Source organism: Pseudopipra pipra, chromosome 1, assembly GCF_036250125.1.
Source record: "Pseudopipra pipra isolate bDixPip1 chromosome 1, bDixPip1.hap1, whole genome shotgun sequence".
Lineage (NCBI taxonomy): Eukaryota > Metazoa > Chordata > Aves > Passeriformes > Pipridae > Pseudopipra > Pseudopipra pipra.
The window spans coordinates 127,742,521-127,759,823 of NC_087549.1; the positions used below are offsets into that span (position 1 = coordinate 127,742,521).

The 17,303-nt window shown below is 40.1% G+C and overlaps 1 protein-coding gene across 1 annotated transcript; it reads right to left on the minus strand.

The window, feature by feature from the left end:
• Positions 1-3,574: 3,574 nt before the first annotated feature.
• Positions 3,575-12,171, minus strand: LOC135424784 (von Willebrand factor D and EGF domain-containing protein-like). The gene is made up of 5 exons (XM_064676380.1): positions 11,874-12,171; positions 9,019-9,114; positions 5,976-6,080; positions 5,467-5,562; positions 3,575-3,997 (listed from the first exon to the last, which is right to left on the minus strand). Exons 1-5 carry the CDS (start codon positions 12,082-12,084, stop codon positions 3,888-3,890), a joined length of 618 nt encoding a protein of 205 aa, XP_064532450.1. The 5' UTR covers positions 12,085-12,171; the 3' UTR covers positions 3,575-3,887.
• Positions 12,172-17,303: the final 5,132 nt, after the last annotated feature.

Here is a 17,303-nt window from a genome sequence, read left to right on the forward strand (position 1 = left end):
CTTTTAGTATTTCCCACTTATTTTCAATGGTTCTAAAGGCAGAAATTATTTTGTTCACATTTTCCAAACACAAGCTGTGAGAACAAAAGCACATCCAGAGTTTTGCTAAACTGTGCTATTTTCCAGCAAACACATGGTGCAGAAAAATTACTAGTACATGCAAAAGGCCAGACAGCTACTTCAAAGCTGTCCAGTAATTATGCGATTAGTTGAAACTATTTTGTTACTACATTGTCCATCATACACGTGAAACAGAATTCACTGTAATTAAACAGCACATTGCAACAATGCAACAAAATTGCTCAGTGCAGCAAGGAGAGGCAGAAGCATAGAGAGTGCTTGTGTACTGAGGTTAACAAGATTGTTCTAAACTTGCAATCTGAAGTTAAGCCCCAAAGATTTAGGGGATTTGGGACTGGGAGAGAAGGGTTGCATAGTGCTGGAGTTCACACAATTCCGATATGATGGAACAAATGCCCACTTGTGCCAACTGCAGATCTTGCAGTGACCCTTAGCACATTATGCAGAACACAGGCACCTTCACTGAATTTTCTTGCATGATTTCTTGAGACACTAAAGAGTGCTGCAAGGTACCTATGTACATCATCCATTTATTACTAGGTTGTACTACAGTTGCTCTTCAGGCCAGCAGAAATTCTCCCAAGTGCAGATTGACTTTTGTCCCTGATCTTGAAAAGATCTTTAAAATGCAGTACAATTAATGCTTTCTAAAGGAAGGACTCGTATCACAGGAGATACCACAGCCAGCCATGTTGGCTGTGATTTAAAAATAAAACCACAAGTGGGCCCCATGAGAAAGGCTCTTTCTTTTTACAAAAGTTAATTACATGTTCTCAGAGCTGTGAAGAGAAGCAAGTTAACATTTCCGTTTACAAAAAGCAAACTTATAAAGAAGAATCAGCACAAACCCTAAAGTAAATAGGAATAAAAACTGAAGCTACTTGACAAATTGGTTACATCAACTCCATTACTGGTCCAAATGGGAAGATACAAAGTTTAAATTCTCAATAAAACATAACATCTGGGTAGATATACAAACCCAAATGTAGAGGTTAGAAAGTGTTACTAACGACTAAAGATGTTTATGCTGTTTCTGTCACATTAAAGGTGTCACATGGCGGTGTCAGGTCATTTTATCCAACTTCCGCCCACAGCTCTGTTTAGCCAGTAAATGATATTTTACAGATAAATCACTTAAATCAATTCTTGCCACAATCACTTAAGAGTGAAAGAGAAAATATAAATGGTAAAATGTGAGTGTAAGTAAATTAGAAAGAAGAAGCACTTCTCACACTTGCACGCACACTCTAAAAAGACAGAGTATCAAAAATGCAACCAGTGCAATATCCCTACAATTTTTCCAGTTGTTTATAGTGAAAAACAGAGGATCCTACTAACTACAGTTACAATTAGCTCTAATAAGTAAGAGAGCTAATATGTTCTGTATTGTTTTTCTTGATCTTTGAGCTGCATGCATGACTCGCTTCCCACAGAAAGACACACATTCCCACTCCAAAAACTACATTCTGTAACTTGTACATTCAATCCTCCAGCGAGTGGAAAACAAAAGACAAGAATCACTGACAGTTCTTTTAGTAAATGTACGTGGAATGTGGAAATAATATGGGGACCTGGACTGTCTCTTTTATTCTCACTTAAAATTTATTTGAATTACAAAGAGAAATTATACTTAACAAAACAAAAAAACCATGAAAAACCCTGTAGCCAGTAGATGGTGCTACATTCAAGCAGTATTTCTAAAATATGACTACTTTCTGTGTGATATCAAACTACTGTTTACTTATTTCAGTCATTTCTAAAGAAGAAATTAATTAAATTAACATTTGTTTTGGCCTGCTCAGAAACACCAATTATACATCTCTCACTGACTGCTCCTTTTACTCCTAACAATGTCAAGATCTCTTTCAGCTTCTAGTCACCATTATTGTCAGTTTTGTCTGTACTAGTTGAAGTCAGTCTTTTGGGAATAATACTGAGATATGATGCCTCTTTGTATTTACATAGTTCTGCTCATTTACTCTAAATCTTTGGTCTGATGTAAGTAATTTTTTTCCCTTCACTCCCCTGCAAACAGTATGTCACCTAAGGTATTCAACTCCTAAATTTCTAAATTATGGCATGATTATTGTAATGAACTGTGACACTGAATTTCATCATCATCAAGCCCACTTCAGAACCACTGATAAATCATCTTGTTTCATGCATGAAAATCACTTTTTTTACTAGCAGATGTGGAATAGACAGTGTATCACAGCACAAGCAGCATAAAAACCATGCACTTCTCTTATGTGGTCCTCTGTCTCCGGGAACAAATCCTGCACAACATGCCTGTAGCAGGTTTGTCTGAACTAAATGCAACAGCCTCTAAAGCAAGGGCAGAGGAAAGCTCGACTGTGCCACACAGCAATTGCTCATAACAAGAAAACAGGAGTCTCATGAACTACACCCTTGCCTTTCATTTGCTCCCTGCATGCTTGGGTTCTCTCTTTTAGAGAAGGCTGGTAACTGAGAAGACCCATTACCCTTGCCTATTTGCTCAGTGACTTGTAATCCCTGGAGAAACATGCCCATATAAGTCACTCTGCCCATGAGAGCTACTGCATGTTCTGGTAAGGGAGTTTATACAAAGTTAAAATGTTATTCCAACAAATGGACTAAAGTGATGCGTAGATAAAATTCTCCCATCAAAAATTACAATTTCACTTAGAAGACAATGAAAACCAAACGCTCTCAAAAAAATAATTCATCTGAGCATAATTCAGAAAGTTGACTGATTCAACTCACATGTTTTGGAACAATGGACATAGGAGTCTCAGTGCAATATGCAACCTGACCAAAAGGCTGCAAAATCTAAATAAGGCCACATGGGAATATCTCCAGAAGGGAGGCCTCAACATGTTCCACACAGGTGATTTGTGACAGGCACAGCTTTTCCTCACTGCCAGTCTGTAGCCTCCCATTGTACTGCTCCTATAACAACACAGTCTTGAGTGGAAAAGAATTATCAATGTCTCCAGAAGAAAAACACATTTCCCTATCTCACTGGGATAAGGAGAAGAAATAATTGGAAGTTGAGAGATGATCAGATAATATGACTGTAGAAGTAGTCAAGATAAGGACTCTTTTAGAGTATGGATTAAGTATGGATTAAGCTTTTAGAAAGTAACAGCAGAATTGTCTGAATGAGTACTGTGTTTCTTTGGTTCTGGCTGTGGGGTTTTTTTAAACACTGCTTAACTGATCAAGATCCAGATCTGACTGGGGGGAGGGGCAAGCAGACATAAAGTGATAACCAGGATTTAAATAAGATGCTTTGCAGATTGGTAATTTTCCAAAAAGATGCAAACTGCAAATTTCCTCTTGCAACTCATTGAAGTGAAATTATCACTGAACTAACAATCACTTCTGATGATCTGAATTGAGGGCTTTTTGTTTCATATGCTTTTTAAAACACACATAATTAATAGAACACAATAATTCTAGTCAAAGGGAGAAAAATCAAAAAGAAGAGCATAGATCTATTCTGAAGTACTTGATTTGAAGAACAAATTTTATTTCAAGGTCAGCTGTATCAACCAAGACATAACACTTCTGCTTATCAAGAAAAAATGGGAACAGAAGAAATGTGCCATACACTACACACAGTTGAATACTTAAAACAACTTTGTTACAATCAGCGACACTTTCATATAGAAAAGCATTTACTTAATATAGTGAGGACAAAAAGCTATTTGAAATCAGTTAGTTACCATGTTTATTTTAAGGTCCCCCTCTTCTGCAGACTTCATCTCTGGATGGTTATGTAAAAAAAAAAAATAAAGCAGCTTATCTTTGCTGAAGTTGCTTCATTCCTTCCTTTTCTTTGTGCACTGCAGACCAGAGTATGGCAGTCGACATCTGCACACGTTTGGAGCTATGCACTTCCCTCCGTGTTGACAGGGTAGTTTACATACAGCTGAAATGAGACACCAGATACACAGTATGTCTTCAGCACAATACGGGATCATTTTTCTTCTCACTGTGGTAGCAGAATTGTTCCCTGGTGACTGCATTGGGACAGTATAAATAACAGCATAATGGAAGAACTGAAAAGCAATGCCTCTCAATTTATGGCATTGTGGCCTTCACTGGAATACAGGCACAGTATGTCTAGTCTTAATTCATGCTCCATTTCCCTTTTAAAATACTATAATTTCTGTTCTTTAAGGCATGGGCTGTTTTCGAGATGGATGCTTCCATGAAAGTGAGAGAACAATAAAAATTCTTGCTGAAACTTATTTAAGTGAGTTCTTGGATACACATGCATGAGAAAAGAGTCACCACTTTCTGTTCCCCCACAGGAAGGGTAGAGGAGGGCTGAGCTTCAGCTGTCCCCTAGCTACACATCAGTTCAGTTAACAAGCCAGGAGCTGCAATTTGCTTATGAGCATCTGCACCAACAGAAGTCAAACTTAATGCAGACCTAGTTAGTTCAAGAACAGTGATTTTGACATTAAGAACCTGACCACTTCTACCACTATTGCAGCTGCAGGGAATGGAGCTAAGCATTTTACAAGTTCTTTGCATCTCCCACAGTTGGCTTTTATTGTCACCCTCTATCTCAAGACACTGACAAATACAAAGGATAAGGATTTGCATGGTCAAATGGGAACATCAAAGTATTATTTGTTAATGTTTGCTTGAACATATATATTGCAGAAGAACTAACACTAGATTCCTACAGCCACACAAAAACTTCAAATGCAGAGGACTTAATTCAGAGATCTTGCACCACAATATCCAGTTTAAAAGCAATGTTTATGTGAGCTTTAAACATCAGGGCAGTGCTGCTACAAGCATACAAGCCCCACGAAGAGTAGATTAAAGACTTTATAATCATCTGCTTTTGTGAATCAAAATTTGTAAGAATGCCAGTGTTTGTTCAGCAAGAGTGTCAGTACTAATACTGACTACAGAATTCTCTTACTCAGAATTCTAAGAGCACCTGGAATTGATTCTGCCAACTTATCCTCAAAGTCAGAATCAAGTTTCAGTTTTGTACGTCCATAGAATTTAATGAAGTTTCTAACCCACACCAGTAGCAATAGTATTTCTGTAATGGCTATTTTCAGTTCTTTATTCTAGGGTCTCAGTACATAAAAAATATTTCAGAAATACGGACAAGACATATCAAGTAATTAATTTGGTGGCAACCAAAATCTGAACCTCTGTCAAAGTGGAAAATTTCTGTGTTTTTGACCAAATTAAAAAGCCATCTACTCCTTATGCATACTTGTAAAAGCCCCAGTATGCGGAAGCAGCTCTCAGTTACTATTCTAAGACACTTCCCTAGAAGCTTTGTTAGGCACTGAGGATTTGAACACTATATTGGTAAATCAAACAAGCAGAGGAAAGGATAAATGAAAAATGTCAGAAGTCATTTACCTAAGTGACATGCTCCACCGACCCATCCAGCTGGACAGCTACAAATCCCAGGAGCCACACAAGCTCCATTATTCCGACAACCCTGAGGACAAATTGCTAGAAGAAAGAGAATGGATAAGTCAGCAGGATTTACAAAACTGATATAAAAGAATTCTGACAGAATGAAAGATTCAGGATGATACAAATCAAAATAGCAAAACGCATTTTCTTCCAGGCCAGATACTCAGCTGGTATAGCTCCAAAAGCACTTCCAGGACCATGAAAATGGAAAAAAAATACTTATGTATTGTGTTAAGATTTTTGGTTTAAATCTTAACAGATGTACACTTAATGCAAAATAATTTCACACGATTTTATCTGAGTATGTACCAATAATGTAGGTCACTCATTTCTGTAGTAATGCAATGACATTTCCAAAGTTATTAGTCTCTTAATACTTTTAAAATGTTTTTGTTACTGCAGTTTTATTTTTAATCAATATAAATATTTTCATGAACGTAGATACCCACCTTCTTGGCATCTTGATCCTGTCCAGCCAGAAGCACAAAGGCACTTCACAACACCATTGACAGAGACACATTCCCCACCATTTTGACAGCCTCCTTCACAGCTTACTGCAGAAGACAGCATACACCGTGCATTTCAGAAGCAGAACAGGACTTCAAATAATTATCTTTAAACAGGTGGTCTAGCATCAACTACTTGTTTTATCACATCTGCAATGACTTTTCAGAGCAAGGCACAGTTCTCTAAGGAATGAGTGAGGATGACAGAACCACAACTGCAAATGCCACCTCAAAAAGCAGTTAAAATTAGGCATATGCTTAAAAGTTTATTGAACATTTAGCCTGAGAGTATTATTGCTATGGCACAGCTCCTCCCCTCCCCAGCTGTGAGCCAACTGCTCACCAGCTACACCACTGTTCATCAACTACACCACAGGAACTACTAACATGCACATTCATATCAAACTTGCCAAATCACAGCTGGTACACCAATAACCTGTGGTCAAGGATGTACGTATTTCCTTACCTGACAGGACCTACATATAACAAGAGGAAGAAGAGAAATGGATATTACTTTGACAAATGAACCTAAGCAGTGCCTTCCTAAATGCCAAATATCTAAGCCAGCCTCCTCATTCCAGAACTGTTCCACACATCAAAGCCCTGCAGGCCTCATTAATGAAGCATTATTTATGCCAGACATATGATTGGTATCAACTGTGGCGAGCAACATCTTTGAAAAGTGGCACAATCATTCTTCTGTACAATCAAATGCTTCCTTTCACAAGCATGAATGTAAATTATACACCACCTTCACCGCATTGAAGAGGAACAACTATCCTTCGTTATAAAAATGGACAGTTGGGATGTCTGCTTGATAATTTGTAGGAAAAAAAAGGCCAAATCTCTGTTCAACCACAAGTTTTGAGCTAACAGATTTTTGCCACAAATACTAAACATGCAAGGACAAACAAGTCAACTCCAGAATAGCTGGAAAAGCTCTTCAAAGCTTGTTTGCATATTTCTTTGTCACATTATATAAGTTAATGTATTTAATATTGATGGCGTTTGATCGATTTTGGTAACTGGGAGAAGTGCCTCAAGACTGGATGAATGCAAATATCACTCCGATCTTCTAGAAGGGCAAGGAGGGACTGCCTGGTCCTTGGCAGCTGGCTTGAGCAGGGAGGTTGGAAATTATGACCTTCAGAGGTCCCTTACAACATCACCCATTCTATGATTCTGTGTGATTCTGTAATAACACACTGCCCCACACACAAGTTTGTACAAGGTGAACACAAGCCTTACCTTTCCCTTACAGGGATAACCTGATAACAGAATCACAGAATATTCTGAGTTGGAAGGGACCCACAAGGATCATTGAGTCCAACTCTTAAGTGAATGGCCTGTACAGAGATCGAAACTGAAACCTTGGCATTATTGGCAAATACAAGAAGGACTTTTACTCAGATACTAATCCAAGTCTAAACTGTAGTATTAGCATAAACTGAATCCTCACTCTGCTTTTTTCTATTTAAGTAGTATCACTCACCTTGTTTCTGATTTAGACTCTTGTAAGAATATCAAGTTCCCCTTTCTTGAGGGGTCCCTGTCAAGATTCCACAAAGCTACACTTTCAGTTGGCTTTTAAGACATTTAAGAAAAAGTTAAAAATTCTTTTGCTCGAAAATTAAGCTGACCATGCTCCAGTTTGCCCCATTGCTGTCAACACTGTTATGTCCACTCAAACTGAACAGTTCTTTCCCAATGCATTATGTAACAGTAACTGTGTTATACAGATTTTCATCAGAAGATACCTTCTTATCTTTTCTATTCTTCTATAATGTTAACAATTTTGACATTAAATTATTATCACTGGCAGCTGAATTCTTATTCAGTCTAGTTAACATCCCAGAGTTATAGTTTAAGCTTCTGCAGACTTAGACAGATGTTACCATGTTAGCTACTCAGCTCACACTTTCTTCATAAAATATCAAATACAGCTTTATGAAAAAAAAACAAACAAAAAACCTCACCAAGCCAAAACAACCCATCTACAACAAGGCTCCAGAAAGCTGCAGAAGCTAGTTGAGTTCCTTCCCCAAGTACCCAGTCTACATTCCAAGCAAACTCTTGGTAGCTATTACGCATTGGAAGGACGTAAAGAAAATGCCCCCAAAATAAACATCAAGCATAAACAGACAACGCTGTGAGGTGTTGCTAGCTGTTATGACCATAGTGAGACAGAATGTTTATTAAGTTCTCAGCACACTAATGACTGCCCAACTAATTTACCAGTGTCCTTTCAAAAAAAACTTCTAAAAATTTCTAGGTGCCACATTGAGGCTTTTCTTCTGAAAGGAAAGCAAAACTTCCTTTTTTCTTCCCTTTCTGGAGATATCTTGCCTACTGCATCATTTTTCCCTAAAACTATTTCAAGTTTGCTTCCCCTTTTCTCCCAGAACTCGAGTTATCAGTAGTCCGATCAGTTCATAACAACATAACAATGTTTTCTTGGACTGCCTCTTCCAAACCACACATATATTAAATAGGCTTCACAAAACCATAAAAATTGGTCTTTGCTACTCCTCATCTCTGTCATCTCCTACTACCTCTCAACAATACATTGCCAGACATATCTTTAGTGACTTGCCATCAATATTACAACCTTGCAGATACTACACAAAAGTTTCAACCACTTAATGCAGAAATATGTATCTATGCAAGCCATTTCATTAAATTATTTAGAAAGAATCTGTTACGAAGCTAAATAGAATATTTATGTAACACATAAACATGGTATTTTCTAAGCAAAAAAAATTGCTCAGATTCTCACAACACATTTCAGTAGATGTACTCCATCCCATCCTCCTGCAAGCATGCAGATCCTCTAGGCCATGCATGTCTTGACAGTAAGGTCATAGGTTTACAGAATTAAGGTCATTATTTCAAAGTCTATTAGATCCAGGACTTGAGGAGTCTCAAATTAATTTAGTCTGTTTTGAAACTCCTTGTCTTTCAAAGCTACGACTTTTTTTGGTCTTACCTTTATGACAGTATCTACCTCCATATCCAGGTGGACATCTGCATTTTCCAGGTCGGAGGCACTCCCCACCATTTTTGCATTTTGGATAACATGTAGCTGTAAGACAGACAGTAAAGACAGCTTGGATAAATATATGTGAAGATTACTAAAGTTATTACTTAAATATATAAGAAATTTGCACATTAGTATACTTGCAGTTGTCTTCGTATTTCCTAAGATATATTTGTCATGTCATCTTACATTGCCGATCAGGTGAAACAACTTCCCTGCACAGAGAGCACTCCACCCTATGAAGCTTTTAAACATTCAAAACTAAGGAATCTTTTGGACCCTAGACAGAACAGGCAGAAGAAAGAGCCATATTAAAGAGTAATGAAGGAGCACAGCTGGACTGCCAAAAAAGCTTTTGATAACTGAAGTCAAGAAATGACAAGTGAGAAAATAGGTGATAAGAAGAGATGATTTTATAAAAAAATGCTGCAACTTCAGTGGCATCTTCTGATTCATAAGATGAAATATCCAACTTTTTTCTCTTTACTGGATTCCTACATACCTGAGTTGCTTGTGTACCTCTCCAGAAAAACTACATGCTCAGTTCCTTACACCTCTTCTCTAAAAAGTCTCCAGAAGTAAGTTAGCATTTCTTTCTCCCCCATTCTCTTTTTTTTTTTTTCCTCAGCTGGCCTCTCAGAGACCTTTCTGGAATGTACAGTGTTTATTTTAGAAATCATCTGAGATATACGTAACTTTTCCCATAATTGTAATTATCTGCTGTGAGAAAAGCATCTATGGTCATCACAGATCCTGCAACTTTTTCACTGCTGACAGCTTGGACAGACTGGATACGGCGCAAATAAACATTTTGATTTTGCAAAATTCTGGATAAGTCCAGTCAGATTGCAAATCAATTACCTATCACATAGACCTCCTTGCTACTCATAATCATTCCTGAATCAGCCCTGGTGTCTGAGAAAACATTTTTTATTCACACACAGATTTTAGAAACCCATGTGTTTCTGAGAGTCTCATCTGAGTTAACTGCAGTTCTCTACATCACATTGCTTTATCCTTTCACTGGATGGGTGAAAAGTCTGAAAGAGAGGGAAGAAAAGGCAAAAGATGAGCAGTGAGTAACACTACACTGATTTTGTTCTCATATAGCACTCTGAAGCAACCCAACCGAAGAACACAGGATTTTTCCCATTAGTACCTGCAGAATGAGTATTTGCAGGCAAATAAAGGACAGAGACGTACGAAAGAACCAGCCAGTGCTCAGTTCTCCTTAACTGTTTTACCAGATGCTCTCAGTTCATTGGATGCCATAAAAGAGCCCTCAATTTAAGAAAAATTCTATTTCTGTGTCATTTCACAGTTTTCAGTTCAGTTTTCTTGACAGAACAGGGGATGAAGCTTCATTTATCCATCTTTTTCTACAATGATGACTTTATGAGAATAAGGATTCAGTGATTCCCTTAACAATTCCAGACAGTACACGTGTCTAGTTCAAAAATGGATCTCCATCTCCAACAATCTTTCACTTCTCCCCAAAACCCAAAAATGTCTAGGATCCAATGGTTGTTTGGAACAGTTCATACAGCATAGTTTTTAATCTCCACTACACAACACATTGGCTACACATCATTTGTCACTACTTGCTAACCACAGCCTCCAAATGAAACAACACTCTATGAATGATTACAGAACTGAATGAAATTTTCAGCATCTCATCTCAGAGTTAAAAAAAAATCACATTTTAAATGAAGGACATTGAAAATTAGAACAAATATTGTACAAATTATATCACGTCGTCACATATGGACAGCATGTGAAGCAAAGGAACTCCTGACATTGAGTGATTTTTTAGCAATTAATATCCACAAGCTCTGCAGTTAAACTTTAAAAAAAAGTATTTATAAATCAGACATGTTACATTAAACAGGGTTTAAACTAAAACTCTTCTTCATGATGTTCGTTTTTGCATATTGGGTGACATTTTCAAAAATACTTTGTCTCCCCTTGGAAACCAACAGGCACAGACTTCAGTTCACCTTAGCTTTACACCTCCTACCATGGAAATGGGATGTACAAGTGACTCTGTAGGTCGGGTAACATCTAGGAAGTAAAGTCCAGTACTTTTAAAACCACAACATATTCTAAATAAAAAGAAATCCAGAACATAACCTACTTTCTACTCATTTTGTTGATCTTTTTGTTAGTACTATCCTGACTAATTGCACTTAGAAATACCAGTTTAATGTTGCTGAAGCTTAGTAAGACGTCAGGCCTCTTAAAAGCAATCAAGAACCGCCTGGATGCAATCCTGTGCCACGTGCTCTAGGATGCCCCTGCTTCAGTAGGGAGGCTGGATCAGAGGGCCCACCGTGAATCTGTGATTCCTTAAATACTTCCAGGGAAGTATTTAAGCATGCACAGCTAAAGCAACAGAAGGAAGCCAGCAGAAGCCTGTCCAGTAAGTGGATCTTTATCCATCGTTCAGGTGGTAAAACATGATCTACTGACCCACGGCGGGGTCTACTCACCCAGGTGAGCTCTTCACGCCGGCTCTTGGCTGTGCTCTATCAGTCTGCTATCACTGCCTCACCCACCAAAAACTCTGTCTTCACCCTCTTCTTCCACCGCGCCTCATTTACGCCCTCCCCGTCACCCAACCACCCACCTCTCACACCAGATCCAAACCCGAGCTCCTCAGTCCTTCCCGCAGGGATTACTCGCAGGAAGGCTCTCACGACAGAGAGCGAACACAGGTACCTGTGCCCAGCCCTGCTGGCACTCAGACGCGTCCCCAGGGACCCCAGCGCGTCCCACCCCCGCCGTGCCGCCCCGGGCACCGGTACCGTGCTGGCAGCGCTCTCCCTCGTAGCCCTTGGAGCAGAGGCAGGTGCCGTTGCCGAGGCAGAGCCCGCCGTGCCGGCAGCGGGGGCTGCAGGCGGCCGGGCCGGGCCCTGAGGGCAGGGCGGTCCCGCGGCACAGCGGGCACAGCGCGCACAGCGCCAGCCAGAGCAGCGGGCGGGGCAGCCCCGTCCCGCCGCCGTCTCGCCGCGACATGGCCCGGGCGGGCGGCCGCCAGCTCGGGCAGTTCGTCTCGCTCCGCTCCCCGCCCCTCGGCAGCCAACTCTCCGCTCGCTCCCCTCTCCGCCCCGCTCCCCTCTCCGCCCCGCTCCCTCACGCTCCCCTCGCTTTTACCCTCTCCGTTCCTTCCCACTCCTCCTCCCCAGCGCCGGCCTCCCCCCGCCCCGCCGCCCCCCGCGCCGTGTCAGGGCGGGAGGGAGCCCCCCGGGTGTCCGTGACCCCAGCGGGCACCGTGCGAACAGGGCCGGGAGTGCAGGAAACCGGCCCTGGAGAAGAGGAAGCTCAGGGAGGACTTTAACGCTCTCTACAACCTGGTTGTGTGCAGGTGGGGAGTGGACTCTTCTGCCAGGCAACCTGCGACAGGACGAGAGGACACAGTCTTGAGCTGCGCCATGGGAGGTTTAGGTTGGGCATTAGGAAGCATTTCTTCACAAAAGGGATGATTAGACGTTGGAATGGGCTGGCAGGGAAGTTGGCAGGTTTAAGGAAAGACTGGACGTGGCACTTAGTGCCATGGTCTAGTTGACATGGTGGTGTTCAATCATAGGTTGAACTCAGTGATCTCAGAGGTCTTTTCCAACCTAACTGATTCTGTCTGCAGATGCAGAGGCCTCTGCCAGCAGAGGACCAGCCACCAGGTAGTCACACCATGCGTCAGGCAAGAAGCCCACTTTAGCACCTGGCCTGGTGGCACACCCACCAGTTGCTGGCTCTGCTACCCAGTTCTGGGACAGCACAGCTCTGACCTCCGACCCCCTTTGAGGCCTTACAGGCTCTCCAATTTCTATTCACTTCCACCTTTAAAGGTGCTATGTGTGAATATCGTGGCACAATATTCAAAGGTTGATTTGAGAGAGGAGTGACGTACTCAACTCACTGTCACCTTGCAGATGAGAGGAACTTGGGTTTCATAGAACCATAGAATGGCTTGGGTTGGAAGGGACCTTAAAATTATCTAATTCCAAGCCCCTGCCATGAGCGGGGACACCTTCCACTTGACCAGGTTGTTCATATCCCCAACCAACCTGGCCTTGAACACTTCTAGGGATGGGACATCCACAGCTTCTCTGAGCAAACTGTGCCAGTGCCTCATCACTCTCACAGTAAATAATTTCTTCCTGATATCTTATCTAAATATACTCTTTTTCATTTTGAAGACATTTCCCCACATCCTGTCACTCCATGCCATTGTCATAAGTCCCTCTTCAGCTGTCTTGTGGGCCCTTTAGGTACTGTAAGGTGCCCTAAGTTCATCCCAGACCATTCTATTCTCCAGGATGAACAGCCCCAGCTCTCTCAGCCTGGCTTCACAAAAGAGGTACCCCAGCACTCTGAGCATATTCATTGCCCTCCTCTGGACTTGTTCCTTGCCGTGCTGTCTCTGGATAGGGCTTGAATACAATTCTGTGACAAATATTTCAGTTTGATCATGAAAATATTTTTAGTTGCAAAGAACACAAACATAGATGATCAGGAAACATTTTTTCTCTCATTATTTCCCATATTTCACAAGCATTTTCTATAATTTTAAAAGTTTCCCAGAGAAAGCACACACTTTCAGCACCAAGACAGAGCCCAGTGGAGTGTTTTCAGATGAGTTTGATTGACCAATAGTGAAAAAGGGAGATTATAAGCACCAATACAAAGTTTCCACAGAAAAATGAAATAAACCTCATGCCTTTTGAAAAAACTAAGGGAAAAACAAGTCTATTTTCAGCAATGAGAACTGACTTTGAATTACTTTTGCAAGCGGCATAAAACAGCTTAATTTGTTTTCTAGATGAAGCAGTAGTATGATTTGGTAACTACACTCACTTTGACTAAAAATCAAAATTTATGCAATTGCCTGGTAATTGATAGAATAAAAGGCAAAGCCACTTTTGTTGTAAAACTGATTTTAATCCCTTTTCATACCTACAGTGTGTGGAACATACAGTGTGAAGGTCAAAAACTAAATGATCCCAGGTTGGGGGTGAAAACTGGAATCTTTATTTAACACTCACTTCACAATATAAAGTCTTGGAGGCAGGACATGTTAATGAAGAGGACAGGTTATGCTAATTAGGGGATGGATTATGCTAATCCAGGACAGATTATGCTAACTAGATGATTACACAATTCTCTGCTACAACTACACAAAGTGGTTAATATTTTCTGTAGCGAGGACCACATGGAGGGGAGAGAACAAAGGGGCTTCTACATCATCTAACGACATTATCACAAAGTCTTTCCATATCTTCCTGAAGGAGACAGGACAATCAAACACGGTTGAATGTTAACAAGTCTCTTAATAAGGCTCCTCAGAGTAAGGAGTTTCTCTCAGCTCCTGCTGTCCATGGCCTGCTACATAATCCTATCAGTTCCTTTTCTGCTGATAGCTGAGTTTCGGATTCCAACAATACAGTTCATAGAGGGAGTAGAATACGAGGCAAACCTGTTACTGATAGCATGAAGTGCTGTCTGCCTTTTTGCAAAGATTAAGGCACATGTAATGCCATCTTTGCAAGACTACATTTAGACTTTCAAGTAACATAGTACTATTAAATGATTAAAACAAGAGTAGCCTAGAAGTGCAATACTAAATAATATCCTCAAGCACGCACAATTGCTCTCTTTCTTGTGCCTAGGCAACCGAAGCAACTTTTAGATGATACATACATACAATTATATTCATCCTGTGCAAACCCATATTGCAAATATTCTTTCACGTAGTACTAATGCTGCAAAAAAAGTAGTGATCTCATTACTCATGCACAAGGTTCCATAGTGTGTTTATTTGCTATCTAGAGTAACAACATCCAAGTCCCACTCTTATTGCAGTTCCAGCTGTGGTGGGGAGAACAGCATCTCCTGTTTTTGCATACAGTATTCCCTCTTGAAAGCGACAGGGTAAGAAGATTGTGCAGTGAAAATACTTGCGGTAAAACTACTTGCAGAATAAAGTCTTCCCAAAAGGAATAGCTGTCTTTATGCCACCCCCACAAGAGCAAAAGGAAAAAAGAAAAGAAGATGCTGACTCTGGGCTGTATTGTTCTCCGGATACATGATAATTTTGCACTTCCTTGACTTCTGCCAATAATTTTGACCTCACTGAGCTCTTCACAGAATTATTTTTTCTATTTCTGTATTTTATTCATAAGACAGTTTAATGTAGAAGTGTCCCTTTCTGATATTAATGCCTAGCAACAATTTGTTCATACAGAATTCTTTCCAGGTTTTAACAGCTATTCTTCATTATTCATGTAGAGAGTCTGATTTTTAAAGTACTGTTTATTTTTAGTCCCATATCCCAGCTTCTCTATTCCAAAAAGATGATTTCTGGTGGCTCAGGTTAATTAAGAGCCTCCTTTTTTTATTTTTCTCCAGGTTCCCTTTGAGGATCTCAAAATAATTAATACCAAAGAAAATAATCATATTTTGAAATATGGCAAGTGCCCCTTCAGCAGGGATAATTAAATGCAAAGACTATATTAAATAAACTTGCCCAGGTGTTTCATTGAATGAAGTAAATTTGTTTAAATATTATCTTCTGTAGGAAGGATTAGGTTGCTTCACCATCTTTATGCATCTAAATTCATTTCAGGGCTTATCAAATTTGCTGAGTGCATGTCTGCATTTACAAGGGATTGAGTCGTGTTAACAGAGGTTCTCACTGAAAACTGAAATGGTTCCAGGCATCCGACATGCTTAGCCATAGAAGCAAAATCTGATAAAAAATTAATTAAGAAAGACAGCAGTTAATGAAGTTGCTAAGTAGAGAGTTAGACAGAGAGAATTCAAATTCGTTCATTCACATCATAATGGTCATATTTGATACTTCATTTCAAACTAAAACCAAAATAAAGCAGTTTTAGAAGTAGGACATTCACAGGCTCATTTTTTGCTTATTTCTGTGGTAGAAGATGGAGCGGCCACATCCTCCCGCTATGCTGGCCAGCTGTATCATAGCAATAGCCTCTTGAGGGGCACTGCTGTCCAGTTCAGAGAAGAAGACAGAGAAGAAATGAACTCTGCATTATAACCAGAGTTAAGGTAGTCTATAAGGTGGTATATTGTGGATGCTCACCTGGAGTCTGGGATTCTGCTCCATTGTAAGGCAAAGCAGTTATAACAACCCTATGGGAATCCCCCACTTCTGGCCAGCCTAGACTACATGCATGTGTCTCTTGTTTTATTTCATTACAGTATGAAAAATACTCCAGAAGTATAAGCTCAGATCTTCATGTGCCGTGGGAATTTATTAGTCGGCCAGCTGTAATACAGCACAACCTGCTCTCAATAGTAGACACTTGTAAGAAAACAATAAGCCTAAAAATAGGGATACAAAATCCCAGGGGGTGCTTGTGCAGTGGTTTTACACAACAATCTAATAAAATGTCAGTATCCCATTAACCAACTAGATTTACTGGGGTGGGAGATAATGTTAGGAGATGTGTTATACAGATAAGCTCTTTCCTAGACCTGTTCACTATGTGCGGTTCCAAGCTCTGGCAAAATCATTGCTGCACTCTTACAGCTGGACTGGGTGCTGTACTTCAATCCATGTAAATAATGTGTCATCCAGAGCTGATGCTTTGTTTATCAGTGTAACATCACAGGTAGCGACCACATTTATAAGTACTTTTCAGTATAATTTGGTCTCTATTCTACCATGTGTAGATGAGCCATCAGGTAATGGTACAGTTAAGTAGAATTGATCACAGCTGTATCTTAATTCAAGTCCACGTCAAGGCTGTCAGATAATAGGGACTTATGACCAATATCAGTCTTCTTTGTTGACAGCTTGAATGCTGATTTGTCTTCCAGTGGAATTTGGCTATGGTGGCATTTGAATGAAAGTCTGCTAAAAGAAAGAAAATGATATATGGGTTTATTTTCAAACATGTCCATGTGTGAATTAGGTGAGCAGAAATATTATACATGTATGAGCTGTGTACAAACATTCATCCACAACTGCGATGCACATCTCTTGTTGGTGTCCAAAATTAAGGGCCTCTATGGATTGCAGGCACAAATTATCCCCATTAGTGCACCTAGCCCTTATTCCATAATATGAAACCTTATTTTAATTTATATGCAACAGATATATTAATCAAAAGGATGCCAGCCCTCTATGCAACTTCAAAACCATTATTCTAATAAGTAATCTTCTTTACATAACAGCAAACTCTTAATACATGATCTTTAGTCAGCAA